Genomic DNA, 23,086 nt, shown 5'->3' with positions numbered 1-23,086 from the left:
GACACAGACACACCGATTAACACTAATGTCATTCTTATGTCAGACTAGGTTCTTCAGAGAAGAACCAGAGATGATTTAAAATGATTAACTTGTATTCTAATTCTGATAAGATGCCATGGAAGCAAGAATCCAATTCTGGAAGGATGATGAGGGCATTAGAATACACCAGGGATGAAAACGAACCAGCCCAGCACACCAAGTGGTACACCTAATATGCTAGGAGAAAATAACATTTCAGTGACTCAAAACTAGAGAGTTAAGTGAGCTGTAACCATTAAGCCCATTCTCCGCCAAAATTAAGACAGGAAAGCAGCACCGAGCAAGTGCCTGCAATGCACCGAAAGCTGGATCTGAGTTTGGGTGTGTGTCCCCTCACTTCACCTGCACACACGCCTACAGTGGGCGTTATTTTCCCCATTTTGTCTGTAGTGAAAATGAAGTTTGCAGAGTTTACACAACCCAGTCAAGGCCACGCCAGTGAATTATGAGTTTAGATAAGGGTAAAATTCAGCTTATCACTCTCACAAAAGTGGCCCTGCATGCGTTTTGGCAAGGCTCTCCAGGAAACTCGTGTGCCCTTCTTGGAAAAATGTCCACCAGCCCCTTGCCTTCCAGTCCTGATTTTGTATTTGATGCTATGAGTCCACAGTTCTTTGATAATACAAGTAGAAAACGTGTAGGGTTTATAATAAATAATATGTGCCATGTACACAGAAGTCACTTTAATCATGTTTTAAACCTTAACTAATGTAAAGACATGTCATATTATGGTAGGCACCCCATTATCAAAGTCCAAGACAATCTGCTCTTGGCATATCCAAGAGACATGACACCTCACTTCAGAGGTTGTTTGGGTTTTATTTTTGGTGTTACTGTGAACATGACAGGTTTCTGCTATGAAGAAACTCTCTGGCATTTTATAATGAAAACTAAATTTAATTTTAAAACGATCAATGTTTCTTGTTTCTACATTTGCTGCTGCTAGAGGGGAACACAACTATACTTGCTTCTGCACAAGTTCTGCCAAACTTTGCCAACTAGGAAATAATATTAATAGATCCCCTACCTTTTAATAGAAAACTGTAGAATTTGAGAATTGGGAGGCAAGGACCTTCGATTATTTTTAACCAGACAATCCAGTCTTTTGGTTCCTCAGTGTCTATGTGCTAAAGAAATAACAAACAAAATACATTCTAATTACTATCTGCCAGCACCAGACCCTAACCTCCTGTTCCGTTAATGTCAGCAGAGACCACAAAGCCCAACCAGTTCCCTGGTCAGAATTTCCATCGTGACTCCTGGTTCTAACTGGACGACCCTGCAGTCATTTCAGTGATGGGTTTGCAGCTGTTGTAATCAGGTTTCTGAGGAAGCCACCTCCTAATTTTGTCATTAAAAAAGTATGCCCAGTTCACATTCTAGAAAACAACTTATTTATGTCATCTGGATGGTTCTAAGTGTCATTGAAAGGAGAATTTTTTTTCTTCCCCATTTAGAAAAGGCTTTTAAGCACTTGGGAAAGAATGAGGATCTGACCCTGTGCAGGTAGACAAAAGGAAAATCAGCCGCAAAGAGAGGTGTGCAGACAGGGCCCATGGCGTGACCCTTGGCCTCTGTTATGCATCACACCAGGGCGAAACAGGCAAGATCTAAGACTGTGAGGAATTACTGACTGACTTACTCATTTTTTAAATTATCCCTGTATAAAAATCTGGATGAACTTAAAAGTTTCTCTTTTTTTTTTTTCCGAAATAAAGCTCTTTATTTTATTTTGTATTTGTAGCCGATTAACAACGTCATGGCAGTTTCGGTGAACAGTGAAGGGGCCAAGCCATACCTACACATGTATCCATCCTAAAACTGTTTCTCCGCACACTGCTTATTCACATCCAAAACAGACTGTAACTTTTATGTTTTAATACTTATTTTTACTTATTTATTCATTTATTTATTTGGCTGCACTGGGTGTTAGTTGTAGCATTAGAACTCTCAGATGCAGTATGGAAGATCTAGTTCCCTGATCGGGAATGGAAGCCAGGCCTCCTGCATTGGGAATGTGGAGTCTTAAGACACTGGACCCACCAGCAAAGTCCCCAGGCTCTAATTTTTAAAATTTACTTCTGCCCCGGATCTTCAAAAATTTGGCCTTAAACAAATTATAACGAAAAGTAAAAGTGAAACCCTTTCATACTAACTTACCTTTTCTATGATTTGTGAATAAACTCACTGTGTAGCATGTGAGTAGTAGTCATAATGTGTGAATTTTTTCAAAAACTTTAAAAAGCATCAGGATAAGCAGACAATGTTGGACTTTTTTTTTTTTGTGAATAAGACCAATGATAAACATTCATTCTCTGGCATTATTTTATTACATCTGTTTTCTATTTAACAGTCAATTATTTTCTCATTATAATCTCTACGACTCAACAAACACAGGCTGACATAAAAACAAACCTATCCCTCCCTGGATTAACCACCTTCATTTTAGAAGGAAGATGTGATCATAAGTCAGAAATGTCCTGTCGACATGAAAAGTCTGCAGCAAGAGCATCAGGTCTGGAGACAGCGACAGAAGTACACAAAAGAAGAAGGAAAAAGGCAGGTCAGCGCTTCTAAACCTCACAGCCTCATAGGCTCCAGCGGGGCGGGGGCAGCACATTCAATGTCAAGCCTGAATCTCGCCATCACCACACATTTAAGGCTTTCCCTGAGTCTGCCTCCCTCAGTATAACCTGCCAATTAGATGAAGTTTTTGCTTGATGGGAAAAACCTTAAAGCATGGACTTTCCTCTAAAGGTCAGGGCAGTCGTCCCCTGTAACACAGCGTAAGTGGTGGCTGGAATGTGCCTTCCACCTCACCACTCTTTCTGTTAATTGCCTTCAGGCCTGTTCACCCAGACAAGGTAGTGAAAATGGCAGGCTCCCAATTAGCTTAAATTTCCCTTAAGGTCCCTCTGCAGTTCTAGTCCCAAATTCTCCCAATCACATATTGTAAAGATCCTGCCTCCTCTTTTGCGGAATTTATTAGCTGCAATAAACCGTGGGGATATAAGAACAAAGGCAGCTTATGATCTATTATCTGCCAATATTATAGTCCACGCAGAGTCAGGGAAGTGATAATCATAAAAAGAAATTCAGATTTCTTAAAACATAGCCACACATCAAAACTAAGGACTTCGTTGCATTTCTTGTTACTTAGATCTTAGAATCAAAATTTTTAAAGCAGGAGAATATTTTTTTTACATTTTATTTATTTAAGACCTAATTTTATTATTTTTATAAAACTTGTTGGCTGCATGGCATGTGGGTGGGATCTTAGTGCCCACACCAGGGTTCCAACTAATGCCCCCTGGCAGGGAAAGCTCAGAGTCCTAGCTATTGACCAACCAGGGAAGTCCCAGGAGAACTTTTTAAAGGCAACACAACAAATACTGATTTAGTCTTCAAATCCTCTGTGCTTCCTCTAAGTACTCTCAGAAGAAGGACGTCAAATGACTGAGGTAAGAAAAGGTTGCCTTTGAAGGATGCTCAGTCCTACCTTCTGAGATGATCTTGATGTAGCATGCAGCTACAGGTTATTCTGAGCAGTGAGGTCAGTCATGATTCCATAAACATGTTAAGTTTGACTGCAAGTGCTTCCTGGGTCAGAGTTCAGTATACCACATACCTCTGGTCACAGAGGTGCAACTTAGCAACACTGAGGGAAGGAAGATTCAGTAGCCCTCCTATGTAGGGTCCATCCACAAAAGGGAAAGCACCTCAGCTTCCAGATGTGCCTGCTAGCTCAGCACTCACACCCTCCTTTGTCCTTTTCATCCCTACTGTTTAGTCCCATTGGCACTGCTGATGTGGGCATAACTGCCTTCAAAAAACAGAGCTAATGAGAGGCAAGCACTCCAGTAGGAAACAGAGCAAAAACAAAACAAGTGCAGGCATATAGAATCTGGAACTCTCCCGACCTCTTTAGGACAGATGGCAAAACTAAGAGGAGATACCAGTTCCACCCTTGTGATCTCAAATCCTAAAGGCAAGGGCTGACTTTTCTTTAAACCATATGAAACATTCTTTTATCTACCTGATGCCACTCCTTTAACTTTATTTTTAATGGTAAAAATTAAGGCAGGAAAAAAAAAAAAAACACAGACAAGGCATCAGGCCATTAAAGTCAGATGACTCATGGGAACAGCTAAATGAATAAATCCACAATTAAATGAGAATGGCTGGACTAGATTTCCAGTGCATCCAGCATAACTTATTTGTCCTCTTCTATCCAAACAACTGTGCTTACTTTAAGCCGAAGTTTTAATATGAATTTTGTTTTTGCTCTTCCTGTCTAGTTAAGTAGTTTTCAGGTTGGTTAATTATCTAGCTGATGGTAAACCACTAAATTTAATGAATGAATCATCATTTCTTAAGCTAAGGAAAAACATGTTGTGGGCTCAGGAATCAATTAGCAATTAGGTAATGTCAACTACTGCACAATTGCACTCATCTCACACACTAGTAAAGTAATGCTCAAAATTCTCCAAGCCAGGCTTCAGCAATACATGAACCGTGAACTTCCAGATGTTCAAGCTGGTTTTAGAAAAGGCAGAGGAACCAGAAACCAAATTGCCAACATCCACTGGATCATCGAAAAAGCAAAAGAGTTCCAGAAAAACATCTATGTCTGCTTTATTGACTATGCCAAAGCCTTTGACTGTGTGGATCACAATAAATTGTGGGAAATTCTGAAAGAGATGGGAATACCAGACCACCTGACCTGCCTCTTGAGAAACCTATATGCAGGTCAGGAAGCAACAGTTAGAACTGGACATGGAACAACAGACTGGTTCCAAATAGGAAAAGGAGTGCATCAAGGCTGTATATTGTCACCCTGCTTATTTAACTTATATGCAGAGTACATCATGAGAAATGCTGGACTGGAAGAAACACAAGCTGGAATCAAGATTGCCGGGAGAAATATCAATCACCTCAGATATGCAGATGACACCACCCTTATGGCAGAAAGTGAAGAGGAACTAAAAAGCCTCTTGATGAAAGTGAAAGTGGACAGTGAAAAAGTTGGCTTAAAGCACAACATTCAGAAAATGAAGATCATGGCATCTGGTCCCATCACTCCATGGGAAATAGATGGGGAAACACTGGAAACAGTGTCAGACTTTATTTTTGGGGGCTCCAAAATCACTACAGATGGTGATTGCAGCCATGAAATTAAAAGACGCTTACTCCTTGGAAGAAAAGTTATGACCAACATAGATAGCATGTTGAAAAGCAGAGACATTACTTTGCCAACAAAGGTCCGTTTAGTCAAGGCTATGGTTTTTCCTGTGGTCATGTATGGATGTGAGAGTTGGACTGTGAGAAAGCTGAGCACCGAAGAATTGATGCTTTTGAACTGTGGTGTTGGAGAAGACTCTTGAGAGTCCCTTGGACTGCAAGGAGATGAAACCAATCCATTCTGAAGGAGATCAGCCCTGGGATTTCTTTGGAAGGAATGATGCTAAAGCTGAAACTCCAGTACTTTGGCCACCTCATACAAAGAGTTGACTCATTGGAAAAGACCCTGATGCTGGGAGGGATTGGGGGTAGGAAGAGAAGGGGACAACAGAGGATGAGATGGCTGGATGGCATCACGGACACGATGGACGTGAGTCTGAGTGAACTCCGGGAGTTGGTGATGGACAGGGAGGCCTGGCGTGCTGCAATTCATGGGGTCGCCAAGAGTCGGACATGACTGAGAGACTGAACTGAATTGAACTGAATGTCATCTACAGTGGGCTACATAGACTGAAAAAGTACTTTTTTAAAAAAACTTTTTTATCATAGAACAAATACTTTAGATAACTTCAAAAGAAGCAAAGCAAGGCTTATTTGGGGTGGGGGGAGGTGTTTGTGTGGCTTCTCAATGAATTCCTTTTGCTTAAAAAGAAATTCCAAAATTACAAAGAAAAACTATTTTACTTTCTTTACAGGCCTACAACTGCAACATTAAGACAAAGTTATATTTTTGGAAATAAATGTATAATATTTTAGAAATTCTTGGCTGCCAATTTTTTTTCTCTGAATCTTGCAAAAAAAAGAAGAAAAAAAAAACCGATCAGAATCAGCAACTTTTGCTAGAACAGAGCTCTGATTATGTGTGTGTGTGTGTGTGTGTGTGTGTGTGTGTGTGTGTGGTTGTGTTTAGTGACGAGCAACTGTGTTTCAGGAAAGGTAAACCCTTATTTCCACCCCTAGTTCCAGGAGGTCAAGTTTGATTAGTCTAAACCAACACAGGTACTTTACTGCCTCTAATTTAGAAACGGGCCGGCAAGTCATGCAATTCTGAACAACAAAACACAGAGGGCATCTGGTGGGTAAGGAAAGAGGCAAGCTGGCAGGGAAAGCTTATCTGCTTTCAAGTGAGCCTCAGTGAAGAGAAGGGCATGGCCCCCTTCCTCTGCAAGGATGTGATGGTCTGAATCATGCACGAAAAGACTAGTGGAGACCTCGGGAGACTCCCAGAAAAGCTGGGGACCCCAGGCCTTGAGGGAGGCCACCGGGCCAAAAGCGAAGCCCCCTCTGCCCTTCCCCCAGACTTCTTGTTACAGGAACAAGGACTGCTTCCTTATCACACAATCCAGATATTCTGTATTCATACCCAATGTTTTTCCAACAAATTCACTAAGACACAGTGAGTCTTTCTGGGTACCAGGCATGACTGTAAACCCTCAGCAGGTATTACATCGCTGATGAGGCAGGTTCGATGATAAACTCATCTGTTATATGAATAATCTGGGGGTAGACATGATGACCAAGAGCCCAAATCCCGTACAAGGTGAACGGCAGGCAGCTGCCAGTCTGATCCCAGGCCCAGCTAAACCATCTTCATTTTAAAAAGTTACTTCAGTGAGAGCTGACTCTCTCTCAACACAGTGCGGTGACCCAAATGGGAAGGAAATCCACAAAAGAGAGGATGTATGCATACGTATAGCTGATTCACTTTGCCGTCCAGCAGAAACTAACACTGTGAAGCAACTACATTCCAATAAAAATTTTTTAAATAAATCTATACATCAAAACCCTGGAGAAGGAAATGGCAACAGAGGAGACTGGTGGGCTATAGTCCATGGGACCACAAACAGTCGGACATGACAGCAACTAACACACATACATCAAAAGAATACAAGTAAAAACTGGTAGAAACCAAGTAATAGTTAATAGTGTTGTTTCAACTTTTTTGATAATGTGGTTATTTATGTTAGCTGCTATCACTAAGCCATGTGAAGTGTGCATCAGAACTCTGTGCTGTCTTTATAATTTATTGTACTACTTTTTTTTTCAAATAAAAAGTAAACAATAAAAAAACTTTACTTCAAAGTGATAATCTCATGGACTTTAATCTAATCGGTATTACTATTTCATTTCCACTGGTTTTTCATTTGTTTTTATCACTTGTTCTTCCTACTAGAACGTCAATGGCTTTTTAATTATTTAAAAAATTTTCCATCACACAAAGTTTTATGCTCCTTACTATAGGATAAAAATCATACCATTGCAGGTATCAAAGGCAAACTGTCATTTTTTTATTGTTCAAATACCCCACATACATAGAACTATTTTATGAGATTATACTGAAAAAATAGACTGAGATGAATTCAGTAGAATAGGGTTTCCTTCCACTGATACCATTAATCTAAATTGAAAAACAGCTTATTCCAGTATCTAGGCAACCACATTATCAATAATTTTAGAAATTACTGAAACAAATACACAACAAAGCATCCTGTCACTGAGTACTCACCTAGTTTGTGATCCATATGAACTTTTTAACTAAGTGATGCGGGAACCAAACACACAGATTTTTAATATCAATACTATTAAAACTACAGAGAAAACACTGTGACTAACAATAAGCAATTAACACTTTTTTTTAAATGACACTGCAAGAATTTTTTTATACATCAAAACTTAGCAGAAAACCTCTTAGTTTTCAAACAAACGGCAAACAGTCCCCTTCCTTAGACAGGAAGCCATTATGTATGCTGAGTGGTGACCAGTTTTTGATTTTATGAATTGGAGGCGGCTACTCTGCAGAGTGAACTAAGCAACTGCAAAAACAGAGATGCCTACAGCAGGTCCTGGTCTTTTGTGAAAGGACAAGTCCCCAGACCTGACAATTGCTGAAACAATACTAGAATGTCTACTTTTCCCATAAAGTGAAGTCAAGGGTAACAGAAATTTTTATTTCATCCCTTCAGATCTTTTGACTTTATTGCCTCTCAATAGAGAGGGGAATACATAGGTAATTTTTTTAAGCCCCTCTTTTTTATACAGACCATTTTTAAAGTTTTTATTAAATTTGTTACAATATTGCTTCTGTTTTTTTATGTTTTGGTTTTTCTGGCTGTGAGGCATGTGGGATCTACCTGCACCCCCTGCATTCGAAGGTGAAGTCTTAACCTCTGGACTGCCAGAGAAGTCCCCCATGGGCGGCCTTGAAAGTCTACTTATAAACTGAATTATTCATACCAAATATCTGTGCCTCACAACCCAAAAAGCTCTATGGTGGTAATTCTTGAGAATCTACAGCAACTGCTTAGGAGAAATCTTTGCTCAGGGACCACCACCAAAACAGTCTACATTTATGTTAGACACACTCAGATACAGAGCCTGGTATTTAACTACAGTTGGGCAGAACCACTTATCTCCAAGCATCACTGTGATGGAGGGAAATGCCTAGGGGGTAGGCCAGGAAGTTATACCACCGACACGAGTAGAAGGATGTATGTATGTTACCTGTTCTTGCTTCTCCAGCCACTTGTCCACCATTGGGTGACTGGCACTCAGAGATGAGCGAGCATTGTCTCTCTGAAATTGGTTAGACCAGTTACTAGTGTCCCGTGGGAGGCTTCTGTAGTTTTCATCTTTCTATTCAAAAAGAAACAAAAAGGTGTCTTGTAAAAAACCAGACTTTGCAAATTAATGATGCACCTGGTTTTTCTAAAGTAGCAGAAGAAAAATGATTCTACATATTTAAAATGTTTTCCCCTAGTCGATACCAAAGAGCTGACTGAGGTCATTTCCTCCAGTTTAGACCTCAGAAATGCAGTCACCTGCCTGGGAAAGGGAGTCCGGTGGCTGTGGCCACATGGGTAGGAGCACAGCGGACAGAACTGCACACGCTGCCCTCCTCTGGGCCAACCTCTGCAGGAAAATACTTCTATGGTAGACTTTTACATCACTCAGCCATGGCATTGCTCTTTTCTTCTTCTTTGCAATCTTAGAATAATGTTGTGACATGTTTTCTATAATTTACCAAAAACATTTAAAACAGAGAAGATGAATGAATTTGCACTTTATTTAGATCCTCATAGTTTCACGACTTTGGGCAAGAGATTGAAGACTCTGGGCTCTTCAGTTACCTCCTTCACAAGCTAGTTGTAAACATTAATTTAAATAATGGGAAAAGGAAAAAATTAGCCTATCCCGACACATGGTACATAATATACACATAATTGTTCACCCCAACATGCTTGAGATGAGATGTCTTTGATTGATAAATATTTATTTAATATACCCCAGAGCAACCAAGGTATTTCTTTCAAAGAATAATTTATAACAACTTGCTTTGGCTTTAGAGCTTTGGCTTAATCTCAATGTTCTGAAAAGAAATGAGAAGGCTAGGATAAGGTAGGAAAATTGAGCATTTCAGTTCAATAGCTAAATCTAAGTATCTTATAAAAGAACAAATTTAAAATGTTAGCCTCACTTCAGCTAACTTAACAACAGTGCCCATGTTAAATACCCAAATATTTTCCTTAAAAACTTTGTTGAGGGTAGTCTGGCTGTAAAAATCTTCATATACATGATTGATTCTTATTCTTCATTACTTCAACCACGTTAGCAGCAAACACACACAGAAACAAAAAATGTAACATAATAGGATTGACTGCACAGACCTTAGTGGTGTTTTCTGTTCCATCAGAGGATAAAACTTAAAAATGAACTGGTCATCCTGAACCTACGCCAATATTGTGACTTCTGAAAAAAAATTTAATCTATAAATATTTATCAGTATAAACTGTAGTGTGAAACTTTGTAACTTTTTATAACCAAACTACAGAAAGTAAACATTAGAAACACAATAGTAGAATTAGCAGCAACTACTTTTTACTAGAAAAACTCTGTATCCTGCTGGTTACTGTGGGTCAAAGTTGTGATGAGGCACAACCACAAGTACAAGGAAAATGCTGGTGAGATTAGGCGGCGGCTCCATGCCCACGATGAAGTACTGACCCTGCTTATAAGAACACGGAAAGGGTAAAGTGAAGTAGAGGACACAGACGAAGTCTAAAGAAAGGAATCAAGCAAATGAAGCAACTAAAGTTCACTGCATCCCAAAATATTAAGAGCCCTTCCTTGAGCATAATAACTTCAGAACAAAGCAAATCTAAGCTTCACATGGTAGTCCCTAAACTTACTGACCAGGCATTCAAATAAGTCATAAAAGGCAGATAAGTTTATTAATGACAGAAACTATAAGATCCATGAAGAGAGGAAAGATGGAAGGGTGGAGAAACAGAAGCACGAGTTTTACATCAAGGATCTTGTGCTCCTACCATTGACTAGGGACCTGGTTTTGCTATTCATTTCCCACCACTAGAAAGTATTATTATACCAACTCTCTACTTTGAAAATGAACAATCAAACAGAGAGCATTAAAAAAATACGTCCTGCTTTTTCTGTAGAAATGGTATTTCAAAGTAACCAATAGTCGAGGAGGAAAGCTTGTCCTTTCAGAAAACATGAAGAGTAATGCACATAATAATAGAATAATTAATAGAATTAGAAAAATCACCATTTTCAACTCCTAATGAAATCATTCATTCAGGCAAAGATAATTAATGGATGCTAAAACCGTTAGGTGAAAAGCTGACAATGAACAGGGTGTATGCAACATGATGAAATACCACTTGCAAAGGGGAAAATCTGTCTTTAAAATGATGAGACAAGATGCTACAAAACACTCTTGCTGATGTCTAGAATCCAAGAAGCTGCTGGTGCTTTTGATTCCTTTTGAATCTCCATAATGATGGAGATTCCTCATCTTTTAAATGGCCCCTGTGGGCTCTTACTATGGACCACTCACCACCGTCTCCCTGAACAAGCCCAAAAGTGTACAGTTTCAAAATCTGCACACATGCTAAGTCACTTCAGTCATATCTGATTCTTTGCAAACCCGTGGACCTCAGCCCAGCAGGCTCCTCTGTCCATGGGATTCTCCAGGCAAGATTACTGGAGTGGGGTACCATGCCCTCCTCCAGGGGATCTTCTCCACCCAGGAATGGTCCTTAAGTCTCCTGCACTGGCAGGCATGTTCTTTACCATTGGCGCCACCTGGGAAGCCCTTCAAAACCTAACCCATGAAAATATCTACACACAGCTCACCAACACTAAATATTTTTTCTGAATTCATGATCTAAATTTCCAACAGGATGTCCCAAGATACCTCAAAATCAGTAGACCAAAATGAAACCCAACTCCTATATCAATTCTAGCACCCTTCTGAAAAACAGCATCACCTGTTTCACCTCTTTCCATCCTGCCTAATCCCCACAGTTGCTAGGTCTTGTGAATCCAGAGTTCATGGCCAAGATCTTAGATTTTGGCCATCACCCTTGTACGGAATCAATGTGCCTCTCATCTGAATGATTACAGCAGCCCTCAAACTGGAGGCTTGCTCAATCCTCATCCTCTCCAACAACCTGCCACAGAGGATTCTTCTACAATGCCCTCTAGGTCACGTCATACCTGGAACAAACACGAGGCCGAGCTGGGGACCTCAGTGCCACAGGCCTCCCATCTCCATCAGGATCTTCCTGAGTCTAGACTCCCAGTAACACTTCTTCTGTAAAGACACTCACCACTCTTCAACACCCAGTGTCCAAGCTGCTTTCTCTAAGAGGCATTCCCTGATTCTCACCAGAACTAATAATGTCATGCATTTTATTATCACTATATTCCAATTTTACTGCTAATTATAATTCTAACTTATAATTTAGTTAATTTTTAAAATGGCTATTTTCATGATCACAGTGACACCTGGGCAGAAGATCACCAGTCACCTTTAAACTCTAGCACTTAGCTCAGTGGCCTACACCTACGTGGATGGATTTTTCTGGGATACTTCTTATGTTTCCTATTTTCACAAGGTTTCAGAATCCCATAATTTTAAAGGAACATTTCTATCAGTTGTTTTAAAAATCAAATTGAGGGACTTCCCTGGAATCCCAGTGGTTAGGGCTCCATGCTTCTGCTGCAGGGGGTGCAGGTTCTATCTCTGGTAGGGGAACTAGGATCCCACATGCCACAGCTCGGCAAATAATCATAATAAGAAATTAATAAAATAATCTTGAAAAAACATCAGAAACAACTCAAGAAATAAAACTGAAAAAAATTTTTTAATAAAAATCAAATTGATAATGGAATGCTTTAATAAGGGTATCATGACAAAATTTAGTGGAAATGCACTTTCACTGAAATACAAAGACTGTACTTTTAAATTTATACTAAAAGACGTATTGCTGTCTTTTAGTATAAGTAGTATCAGCCGCTAAGTCGTGTTTGACACTTTGCGACCCCATGAACTGCAGCATACTACTGTTAGATGTCTATTTCAATTTTATGTCACACCTACAGTACTACAGCACACAACGTCTGCAGAAAATATGATTATTTACAATTGCATCTAAAAAGTAGTGTGGCATTTCTCCATTTATGTCAATTATGACATGTAATTCATGCAGCAGGCTACCACAAAGTAATCATATTAAGGCAGATAAGGGCTTAAAAAAAAATCAAAAGATCTATCAGTAGAATCAACTTTGAGCCTTTAAATGGTAAGAAAAATATATCTCTCATAAAAAAATTTTCCTAATTCATTGTCAATATGGTAAAGTCAGTAATAAATTCATATATTAACGTGTTTACGAAAAGTCCAGTTACAGTCAGTCACCTTAGTCATCACCAGGTAAGTGAAGAATTTCTAAAACATGTTACCAATTGTTACCCTACATTATCTGTTATTTTGTCGACTGCACCATCTCATGCTATTGGCATTTCAGCAACATTATTCCTCAAAATCCTGCCTGAAGTCTGGATCAAGTACAAACACTTAATAGTTCTATTAAGCTGTGATTTGTATTCAATGATGTAAGCACATACTTAAACCTAATAGCACACTATGTGTTTCTACTAGTATTTTCTACAATATATGTGTGGACAGTCACCATTTTCAAATGAAATGTATATAGTGTGTTCTATTTTCAATTTGAAAATATTTTTTCCAGTGATTTTTAAATTATGGTACTCTTAACTACGTCTTTGGAGAAGGCAATGGCACCCCACTCCAGTACTCTTGCCTGGAAAATCCCATGGATGGAGGAGCCTGGTAGGCTGCAGTCCATGGGGTCACTAAGAGTCGGACACGACTGAGCAACTTCACTTTCACTTTTCACTTTCATGCATTGGGGAAGGACACGGCAACCCACTCCAGTGTTCTTGCCTGGAGAATCCCAGGGATTGGGGAGCCTGGTGGGCTGCCGTCTACGGGGTCGCACAGAGTCGGACACGACTGAAGCGACTTAGCAGCAGCAGCAGCAACTATGTCTTTGCAAGACCACATTTTCCATGGACCAAACTATAGCTAACTACATAAAAGTCAAAAATGTTTTTTGAATGTATTTGCAAAACTTATATACCATAACCTAAAGAAAAAAATAAACCAACCAAAATGTTAACCATTGATAGTTTCACACTGAATTTGTAATAAATTGGAGAATGGGCTTTTACATCTATTTTATTCTATGATCAAATTAACGTCTCAATTCTGTATATTGGTAAACTTACAGCAAAACATGAAATCTTTTTCTTGAGACTTATAAAAATCTAGCGGTAGGACCAATATATTAGTAAAAATAGACCAACAGACCAATAGAAAGCCCTAATAAGTACTAAATTTGCAAACAGCAAAAAATTATTAAAGCCACAACTTTATATCTAAAAGATTATATAAGAAAAATACCAGAAAGAATTACTCTTCTTTTAAATTAGAAGAAACTGGACCAAACAGCCACTTAAGCTTCTGCACAAGGTAGGAAACTTGCCCTCTTGCCAGAAAAACCCAGATGTTCCTGCTGTGATCAGGGATTTTCCTTATCATCTAAATGTACTGCCACATCATCAGGTGTCAAAAAGCCACCCAGGCTGAGAAATGCATATTAATTTGCTGCTCCCTGGTAGCAGTACCCTGGGTATGGAGTAAATCTCTTCTAGGGTAAGCTAAGTAGCTGTTCCCTCTCCCCTCTTCCTGAGCCAATTACAATTCAATAAAAAGAAATCACACAGAACCCACCCAATGCCTTGGGACAGAGGCTTATTCCTGGCATAATAAGCTGCAGCTTCAAGGCTTTATCTCTCAGAAACAGCTATTTAGCTGATGGTCAGATTTCCTGGCAGACCTACATCCCTACTGCAGAAATAAAGGAAAATTTCGTGAGCATCATAGAAGTAATGGACATTTCTAAGTTAGCACAGGAAACTCAATTCTATTTCCACTTTATCTCAAAACAAAAATTCCAAACGTCTTTTAAAAAATCATTAGGAATTGCGCCATGTTTTGAAACACTAAACACTCAACGCATATAGATTTTATTTTTACACCCTCTATGAATCCTATGGTTTTGATATATTCCTGTGTGGTTTTAAGATTTTAAATTTACAATATTTCTCAACTCTGCAATTGTGGTCCAAGAGAATTCAATTTTCTACTTTATCGTTTCCCCAAGAAAAAACAGACGCAAAACAAAGGAAACTCTTTTCAGGATGTCTAACCTGAGATTATGAGGCTGAAGTGAAATGAGTAGTTATAGCTTAGACCACTTTTTTAACTGCAGCAAGCTTGCTAGAATCTTCAATAGTCATACTGTCAAGTCAGTGTGGCAGACCCAGTCCTCTTCTGGGTCAGAGTTTATCTTTTGTGCCTCTTGATGGTTACACCAGAGCATGCCCTTGGAAGCAATGCCAAAGCTAAAATTTAAAGATAACCATAAAATGGTCTGTAAACAGGACTGCTGTCAGTGTACTGTTCTGACCTTCATACCACTTCACAGATATAAATAAGAGTGGAGGGGGTTGGTCAGGAGGAGAGAGAGGGTGAGGATAAATAAAGTGATTCACACACACACAAAAACATAGGTTTAACAACCAACTTGTAAATGAAGTCAGAAAGTTTGGCAGCCCCTATCAGTTTAAACCAACTGCATGCCTATAAAGGCACTTTTTGAGGGCTTCCCAGGTGGCTCAACGGTAAAGAATCTATCTGCCAATGCAGGAGACACAGGAGGTACAAGTTCAAACCCTGGTTCAGGAAGATCCCCTGGAGAAGGGACTGGCAAACAATTCCAGTATTCTTGCCTGGAGAATCCCATGGACAGAGGAGCCTGGCATACAGTCCATAGAGTTGCAAAGAACTGGACATGACTGAAGCGACTTAGCACACACATATATTAGGCACACATCTATTTTCAAGTGGAATGAACAGAAAAGCATTATTTGAAACTCTGGTAGGTTAAGCAATCATTTCCATATTAGCAGTAATTCCCATCTCTAAATGAGCATAAATACTGGTACATATATGTATACATCTTCCTTTCCATTTTTATAATTGCCATCTTTCACAGTCTTAATCATTATTAATAACAGGGGTAGAGGAGACAAAGAAAAGGATATGTGTTTAAAATCTGTTCCTACTTCTGAGCAGAACTATGACAAGACAAAAAGGAAATTCAAAATTCATGCTATTTTTGTCAAAACAAAATTTTGTCTAGTAGTAGACTATATATCTATTTATAAATGATATAGTCTACTAAAATGTGGTAGAATTTGCAACAGAGACACTAAATACACTTTACACAGTAACTTGTTTAAAATTTTAAACTTAAAGGGTCAAAATCCAAAGATTTTGAATGCCAAAACTGTATTAGCATGTCTTCATCTCAAATTTCACAACTATTTTACTGTTAACTATGTTAATTTTCCTGATAAACTGAGTTTAAGTATTGAACAGGAGTTAGTAAAAAAAAAAAAAAAATTGAAGATATTAATTGATTCAAGCCAATTTTTAAATTAAGGTATAAAGTAATATCTCCTAGCAGGCACATCAAATTTCATCAGTTTTTCTTTTTTTTCCTTGAAATGTTAAAAGTACTATAAACAGTTCTCAAAACTCATTCTGGCCTTAAATTCTTAACTATAACTCATATCTTTTCTAGCCTTTATGATATATGTGCAATAGTTTATAGGTTGTAAAATTATATTTAGATCAGTGGGACACTGGGGAATGTTAAATACGCCAAAAAAATAAAAATAAAAATCACACTGGAACTCTCCAATATGGAAGAACACATCTGAGAATTAAAAGTAATTTTGCAGATAAGTTTCCTGTCACACAGCAAATCTTTCAGTAGCTTGATGCTATAGTTTTATCTCATAACTTACAACTGGGCTTGGTAATAGTCTTCATATCAGGTAAGAAAAATAATCCCTGGAACACAGATGTCCATCAGGCCTTGAACATAAAGGATCTGACCTTAAAGGGGGTGTTCAAATCTCTCACGGAGGTACATCTACTTATGAACGCCATAATGCTTCCAGAGGTGACCGTCGGAGCGCAGGGTTCTCAGAAGCGGCCAGATCTGCTTATGGAGCAGACCAGGAAATCCGAGAAAAGCAAAAGATCAGTGAAACAGTCTCAGTCAGGCTCCTTCTTCGAACCAATGTCCCCAGCTGTTCCTAACCCACCTCAACAGTTTGAATGCCATGAAAAACTTCAGAAACAGAATTTTAAAAGCTGGAAGGAAAAAGGCAGAGAACATCCAACTGAACCTCTTACTGTCTAAAAGAAGAGACAGGGATTCAGGGAAGTTATGACAAATACTGTACGGAGATTAAGATGCTTAACCAGCTCCCAAGGTTCCACCTCCCCACTTCAGTGCCCAGTTTCTACCAGATGACATTTCCAAGCTCTCGCTCTCAATCTAAGCAGGAATTGTGGTTTACCTGACATAATTCTGATATCCAGCCATTCTTACATAATGATCCTCTCCCATGGGAACATACCACCCAAGTCCCTGAATCACAAAATATATTTATCTTAGAGACAGTTGGTTCATTGATAAACACTACATAGTCTTGGGAATAATCATGAGCAATAAAATGCTTGCTTTACAACTGTTATAAATACAATGATCTCTTGTCTGATACAGCTAGGATTAGCCCCTTTATCCTATGAAAATATGCATCAGGGAGTGAGGAGAAGGTAGAGGCAGAGGAAAATGTCATATTTTCCCAAGTTTCAAAGATGCTGTCTCCATCTGGATTCTGAGCAACAAAGGAAAAGAGCTAACAGGGAAGCAGCAGTTGCAGCGGCTCCCCTTTCGTTTCTTCCACTGTGTTTCATAAAAATAAGCATGGCCACCCAGCTGGCCTACAGCCATATGCACCCACTGTCAGCAAGGTCAGGGTGACCACTTCTGACCATCTTCCCTCCACCAAGAGCAAGCGTATAAGAAAAAAACATGATGCAAATGCTGTGAGTCAGATCACATTGCAGAGCCTAGCTCATTTTCCAAACAATTAATACAATAAAGATGACAAGTGGCACTTGTTTGACTCTGCAAAACAAACTTGAATCTGAAACAATTGTCAAACATTTTAGAAAGTGCTACTTGTTTCTTATTTTGAAGGTACAAAATACCCATCTACATTTCATTTTCTTTCAAAAACACATAACTCCAAATGTTCATATCTCAAACTAAAATTGCAAGTAACAATCGCATTTTGCATCAGGAGCAAACTGCAAGGGAGGAAGGGAACAGATGCAAAGAGGTGAGGGAGAGAAAAACACTTAAAGTGGCCACCTGAATCCAAAATATCCACTGTGTTACATACCGCCTAAATGTGCAATGTGAATCTCTTAGGTTTACCTATCTAAATATTTTACCTTGATTTTAAAACATATATTATAGTAAAAGAGAGTGCTAAAACCTGAAAATTTTTACCTTAATTTTAAAGCAATCTTTATCCAAAGAACTTACTAAAATAGGCACCATATACAATTGATGTGACAATATAAATATTTACAGCTCCTTCTTAGATTTTTCTGTTTATAATCATAAATTCAATGGACTGAGTGGATTAGCAGAACAACTGAGTCATTTTTGTGAAAAGTTCTCAGGGACCATCTATTAATACAATTTAGTTCTGGTAAAGCTTTCCCTTTAATTGTGAAATTGTCTCCTTGGGTAAAGCATCTCCACAGATATATTTTTGAAAAATATAGAACATCATTTTTATCTCCTCTAAAACTTTCTGTTAAGCAATTAAAAGGAATATAAGAACTAATCAGCAATAAGTAATAAAGTTTATTAATTATAAAGGGGTTCCCTCATAGCTGTCGGTAAAGAATCTGCCTGCAATTCAGGAGACCTGGATTTGATTCCTGGGTCGAGAAGATCCCCTGGAGAAGGAAATGGCAACCCACTCTGGTATTCTTACCTGGAGAATCCCATGGACAGAGGAGCCTGGCAGGCTACAGTCCATGGGGTCGCAAGAGTCAGACATGACTTAGCAACTAAACCGCCACCACCACTGTGATAAAAGTCACATAATATAAAACACACTATTTTAACTATATTTAACTGCACAGCTCAGTGGTACTCACCAAAAGGATTAGTGACACTAATGAAGCTAGTGTATTTTTACTCAAGACTAAGATGCTAAGATATAATATAGACTTGGTAAGGTTTTAAAAATTATGCCAGTTTTTTAATAACAAATGCTGATTATTCCTATATTTCTATTTTAACTGCCTAACATAAAGTTTTAGAGGCAACAGAAATGAGGTTGTTATAAAATATTTTGCAGTTTAAAATATACAACTAAATGAACATTGGGCAATATGCAAAGTCTATAAGCATGTAGGAAACCGGGTAGTAAAATCAAAAGCACAGAATACGAAACTGGATAGTCAAGGTTAATAACTTTATTGTTTAGCAGTTGGTTTAACTCTAAGGTGAGTTACTTAAACTCTTTCAGACTCTTGATCAATGAATTGCAACAATACTTAGACTTCAGAGAGTGAATAGATGAGATACAACACATAATACACCCTGCAAGTACTCAGATCAACTTGGCTTAACACTACACAAAAACACCAGCCCACATGATGGCCCCTAGAACACGTGCGAGTTATTAATAAAATAGAGCCGGAGGGCACACACCAGGGAACCCAGGCCCAGCAGCCCACCAAGGCTCTTCTCTTTAGTGACAGGCCATGACTTCATGACCCGAACTGGTAGGTTTAGGAGCTAAAGTATTAAATACTAAAAATAGAAACCACTGAGAAAGACGAAATGAGGCCAAAATACTTTTACACGTCTAAAGAATACCTGAAGTTTTCTTCATTGTAAGTTAATGAGTTTCTGGTCTCCTCCCTCAAATTAAGAAAATGGGTTTAGTATCTTCATTTCCATCTATCTGTAGGATGTATAACTTTGAGGGCGCTAAACAGGAATCCTGACATTGCTTTGGATTTATATTCCTGGAATGGTTTGTGAGCTCTAAAAATATCACATCAAGGCTTAACCATTTTCTCCATAGCACCTTAGGATTTCATAACTATGAACACAAATTATAATGTTTAAAGCATGTGAAGGAAGATCACATTCCTAAATGTGGCACAGAAGTAGAAGATGAATCTAGGTTATTAAAAACTCAGACTAGTAGAGCTTGACACTTGAGGTTAGCCTATTGCAGAAATGAGTAGATTCATAAGTACTGAAAGCACAAAAATGCAGTGCATTCAAACTAAGATCTTTTAATATGCAAAATAGAAAGGTGATATTTATAGTTTTAGTGGCATTTTGCAGAAAGTACAAATGTTGTACCAGGCTAGTCATAGACCTGGGTCTCAGCTGGATTTCCCTCAAAGCTAATCAGATAGGGGAAAAGTGAAAACAGTGACATATTTGATTTTCTTGGGCTCCAAAATCACTGCAGACGGTGACTGTAGCCACAAAATTAAAACACGCTTGCTCCTTGGAAGAAAAGCTATGACAAACTGAGACAGTGTATTAAAAAGGAGAAACATCAGTTTGCCAACAAAGGTCCATATAGTCAAAGCTGTGGTTTTTCCACTAGTCATGTACGGATGTGAGAGCTTTATCATAAAGAAGGCTGAGCAATGAAGAATTGATGCTTTTGAACTGTGGTGCTGAATAAGTCTCTTAAGAGTCCCTTGGATACCAAGGAGATAGAGCCAGTGAATCCTAAAGGAAATCAACCCTGAATATTCACTAGAAGGACTGATGCTGAAGCTCCAATATTGTGGCCACCTGATGCAAAGATCAGACTCATTGGAAAAGACCCTGAAGATGGAAAAGATTGAGGGCGAGAGGAGAAGGAGACGACAGAGGATGAGATGGTTAGATGGCATCACTGACTCAATGGACATGAGTTTGAGCAAATTCCAGGAGATAGTGAAGGACAGGGAAGCCTGGTGTGCTGCAGTTCAGGGAGTCACAAAGAGCCTGACACAACTTAGCAACTTAACAACAATCTCGCAGAAAATTAAGGACAGCTATACACAGAGAAAACATGGTTTTAAAAAACTTTTTAGCCCAAACTTTGAGGTTTTAGATGGTTATTTTAACAAGATGGCATGTACAACTTTTTTTTAATAGCCTCCTGCTAAAATGGACTAGTATTATCAAATTTACCAACATGACCGGTCTTCTACATTAGAAAGAAAAAGGAGCAAAAGCAGACTAAGCAGCCAAAGGTTTGAAAAGAGGAGGAGGAAGCGAAAAAGAGCTAAATACAGAATATCATTTTATAATGAATGAACAAATGACTGAGCCGGCAAGCAGCTACTTTATAATCACCTGAAATAGGATTCAAAGATTATTGCTATTTTACTGTCTGCATATCAACTGTAAAAGTTTTCTTACTCCCACTCTCAATAAAACAGGTAGCCGGAGTTTTCTGGAGGTTTCTTGTGTCTGATTAGCATTGGTGACTCTAATGCTAGGAATCTGATGTCCCAGAAAATGACGTTAGGTGTTCAAATGCACTTTCAACTAAGATTAGGGGGCAGGATGGATGCACAAATTAAAACCAAACAAAAACACTGCTTTTATCAAAGCTTCTATCTAGAAAAATATTTCCTGTTTTAGCTTTGTATTGATAAGATAGGATCTAATATCTCAATGGGGTGTTGTTATACTTTTGAAAAAGACTCAATAATAGATTTCATTTAAAAATGATAATTATGAGCTGAGTGTGAAATGAAGTGAAATGTCACAAAATCAAATATGCTAAATGTTCCAGATTCTATTCTAAGACAGAAAACCTAGCCTAAAAAGAAAACATCTCAAAAACAGAATTATACTATTATTTGCCTTCTCTTGAAAGGCAAAGACATCCCTTTTGAACTGGATCCAAGTTCTTTAAAAAAAGACTCTCCTGGAATCAACAGAAGAGCTTTAAATAAACACACACAAATGTCCTGAAACAGATAAATGAATCTATTGATATCAATGTGTTTTATCTTTTAAAAGTCCATAGGTAATTCTGATGCACAGTCAAATGGAACCATTAAGCTATTCGATAAGAGAGTAAGTACTGGAATTCAGAAGTAGTACCAGCTGCTTCTGGGTGCTCTTCATTCTACCTCTCACTTCCCAGCCCACCCCTCTAGGACTTATCACAAACCTCTTTATATAACATAAGTACTTTTCACTTTATCATTTATGAATTTATGGGAAATAACTATCAATAGCCTTAAAAATGTTTGTTTCCTTGGTCAAATAATTGTACTTAAGGAATCTATTCTAAGTAAATAATCAGAGATGTCAACATCTGATTGGTATATTAGGATATCCTCTGAAGGGTACTTCCAAAGATTATAAGAGCAAAAAAAAGGAAAACATATAAGTATGTTAAATAACAACAACAAGAAACACCAAAGTTAATAAACAAGTCCGAAAAATCGTTACATAACAGAACATTGTGCAAGCTATCAATATTTACAAGACAGAAAAATGCTCTCAATATAATACAAATTAACAAAAAAAAAAGGCAGGAAATTAAACTATACTTACTGAATAGATAAACCAAGGGAACATTTCATGCAAAGATGAGCACAATTAAGGACAGAATGGCATAGACCTAACAGAAGCAGAAGATATTAAGAAGAGGTGGCAGAATACACAGAAGCACTATACGAAAAAGATCTTCATGATCCAGATAACCACAATGGTGTGATCACTCACCTAGAGCCAGACATCCTAGAAGGCAAAGTCAAGTGGGCCTTAGGAAGCGTCACTATGAACAAAGCTAGTGGAGGTGATGGAATTCCAGATGAGCTATTTCAAATCCTAAAAGATGATGCTGTGAAAGTGCTGCACTCAATATGTCAGCAAATGTGGAAAATTCAACAGTGGCCACAGGAATGGAAAAGGTCAGTTTTCATTCCAATCCCAAAGAAAGGCAATGCCAAAGAATGTTCAAACTACCACACAATTGCACTCATCTCACACGATGGCAAAGTAATGCTCAAAATTCTCCAAGCCAGGCTTCAACAACATGAACTGTGAACTTCCAGATGTTCAAGCTGGTTTTAGAAAAGGCAGAGGAACCAGAGATCAAATTGCCAACATCCACTGGATCATCAAAAAAGCAAGAGAGTTCCAAAAAAACATCTACTTCTACCTTAAAAAAGCAACACCTCTTATTATTCATCAGAAAGAAACTACAGCTTATAACCACTGCGCAATGAACAGAACAGAGACCTTGTCCCTGAAATCCCGTGGGAGGCTGGTTGTGATAAGCGCCTCATTACACTGCATTGAGTGAAACGATGTCCACATCCTAGATGGCCACTTCATTCACAGGGATATGGACCTAACAAGGATGGCTGAACGGGTGGCAAGACAACTTAAATATTCACACTGACTGAAATATCTTGACTCTTTCCCAAGAT

At 38.5% G+C, this 23,086-nt stretch overlaps 1 protein-coding gene across 10 annotated transcripts in view; it reads right to left on the bottom strand.

Moving 5' to 3' along the window:
- The window catches only part of PARD3 (par-3 family cell polarity regulator), a 568,914-nt gene that overhangs the window by 290,500 nt on the left and 255,328 nt on the right, over nucleotides 1-23,086 (bottom strand). For 8 of the 10 annotated variants that reach the window (XM_068987362.1, XM_068987365.1, XM_068987363.1 and 5 more), the window contains exon 5: nucleotides 8,782-8,913. The exons of the other annotated variants lie outside the window; for them this stretch is intronic. In XM_068987362.1, the coding sequence (XP_068843463.1) occupies nucleotides 8,782-8,913 (132 nt within the window). The remainder of the gene's footprint in view (nucleotides 1-8,781; nucleotides 8,914-23,086) is intronic. 10 annotated transcript variants of the gene reach the window in all.

The sequence above is a fragment of the Capricornis sumatraensis genome, chromosome 15, assembly GCF_032405125.1.
Source record: "Capricornis sumatraensis isolate serow.1 chromosome 15, serow.2, whole genome shotgun sequence".
NCBI classification, from domain to species: Eukaryota; Metazoa; Chordata; class Mammalia; order Artiodactyla; family Bovidae; genus Capricornis; species Capricornis sumatraensis.
The sequence above is the reverse complement of the archived record's forward strand: the minus strand, read 5'-3'. Positions and strand labels throughout refer to the sequence as shown.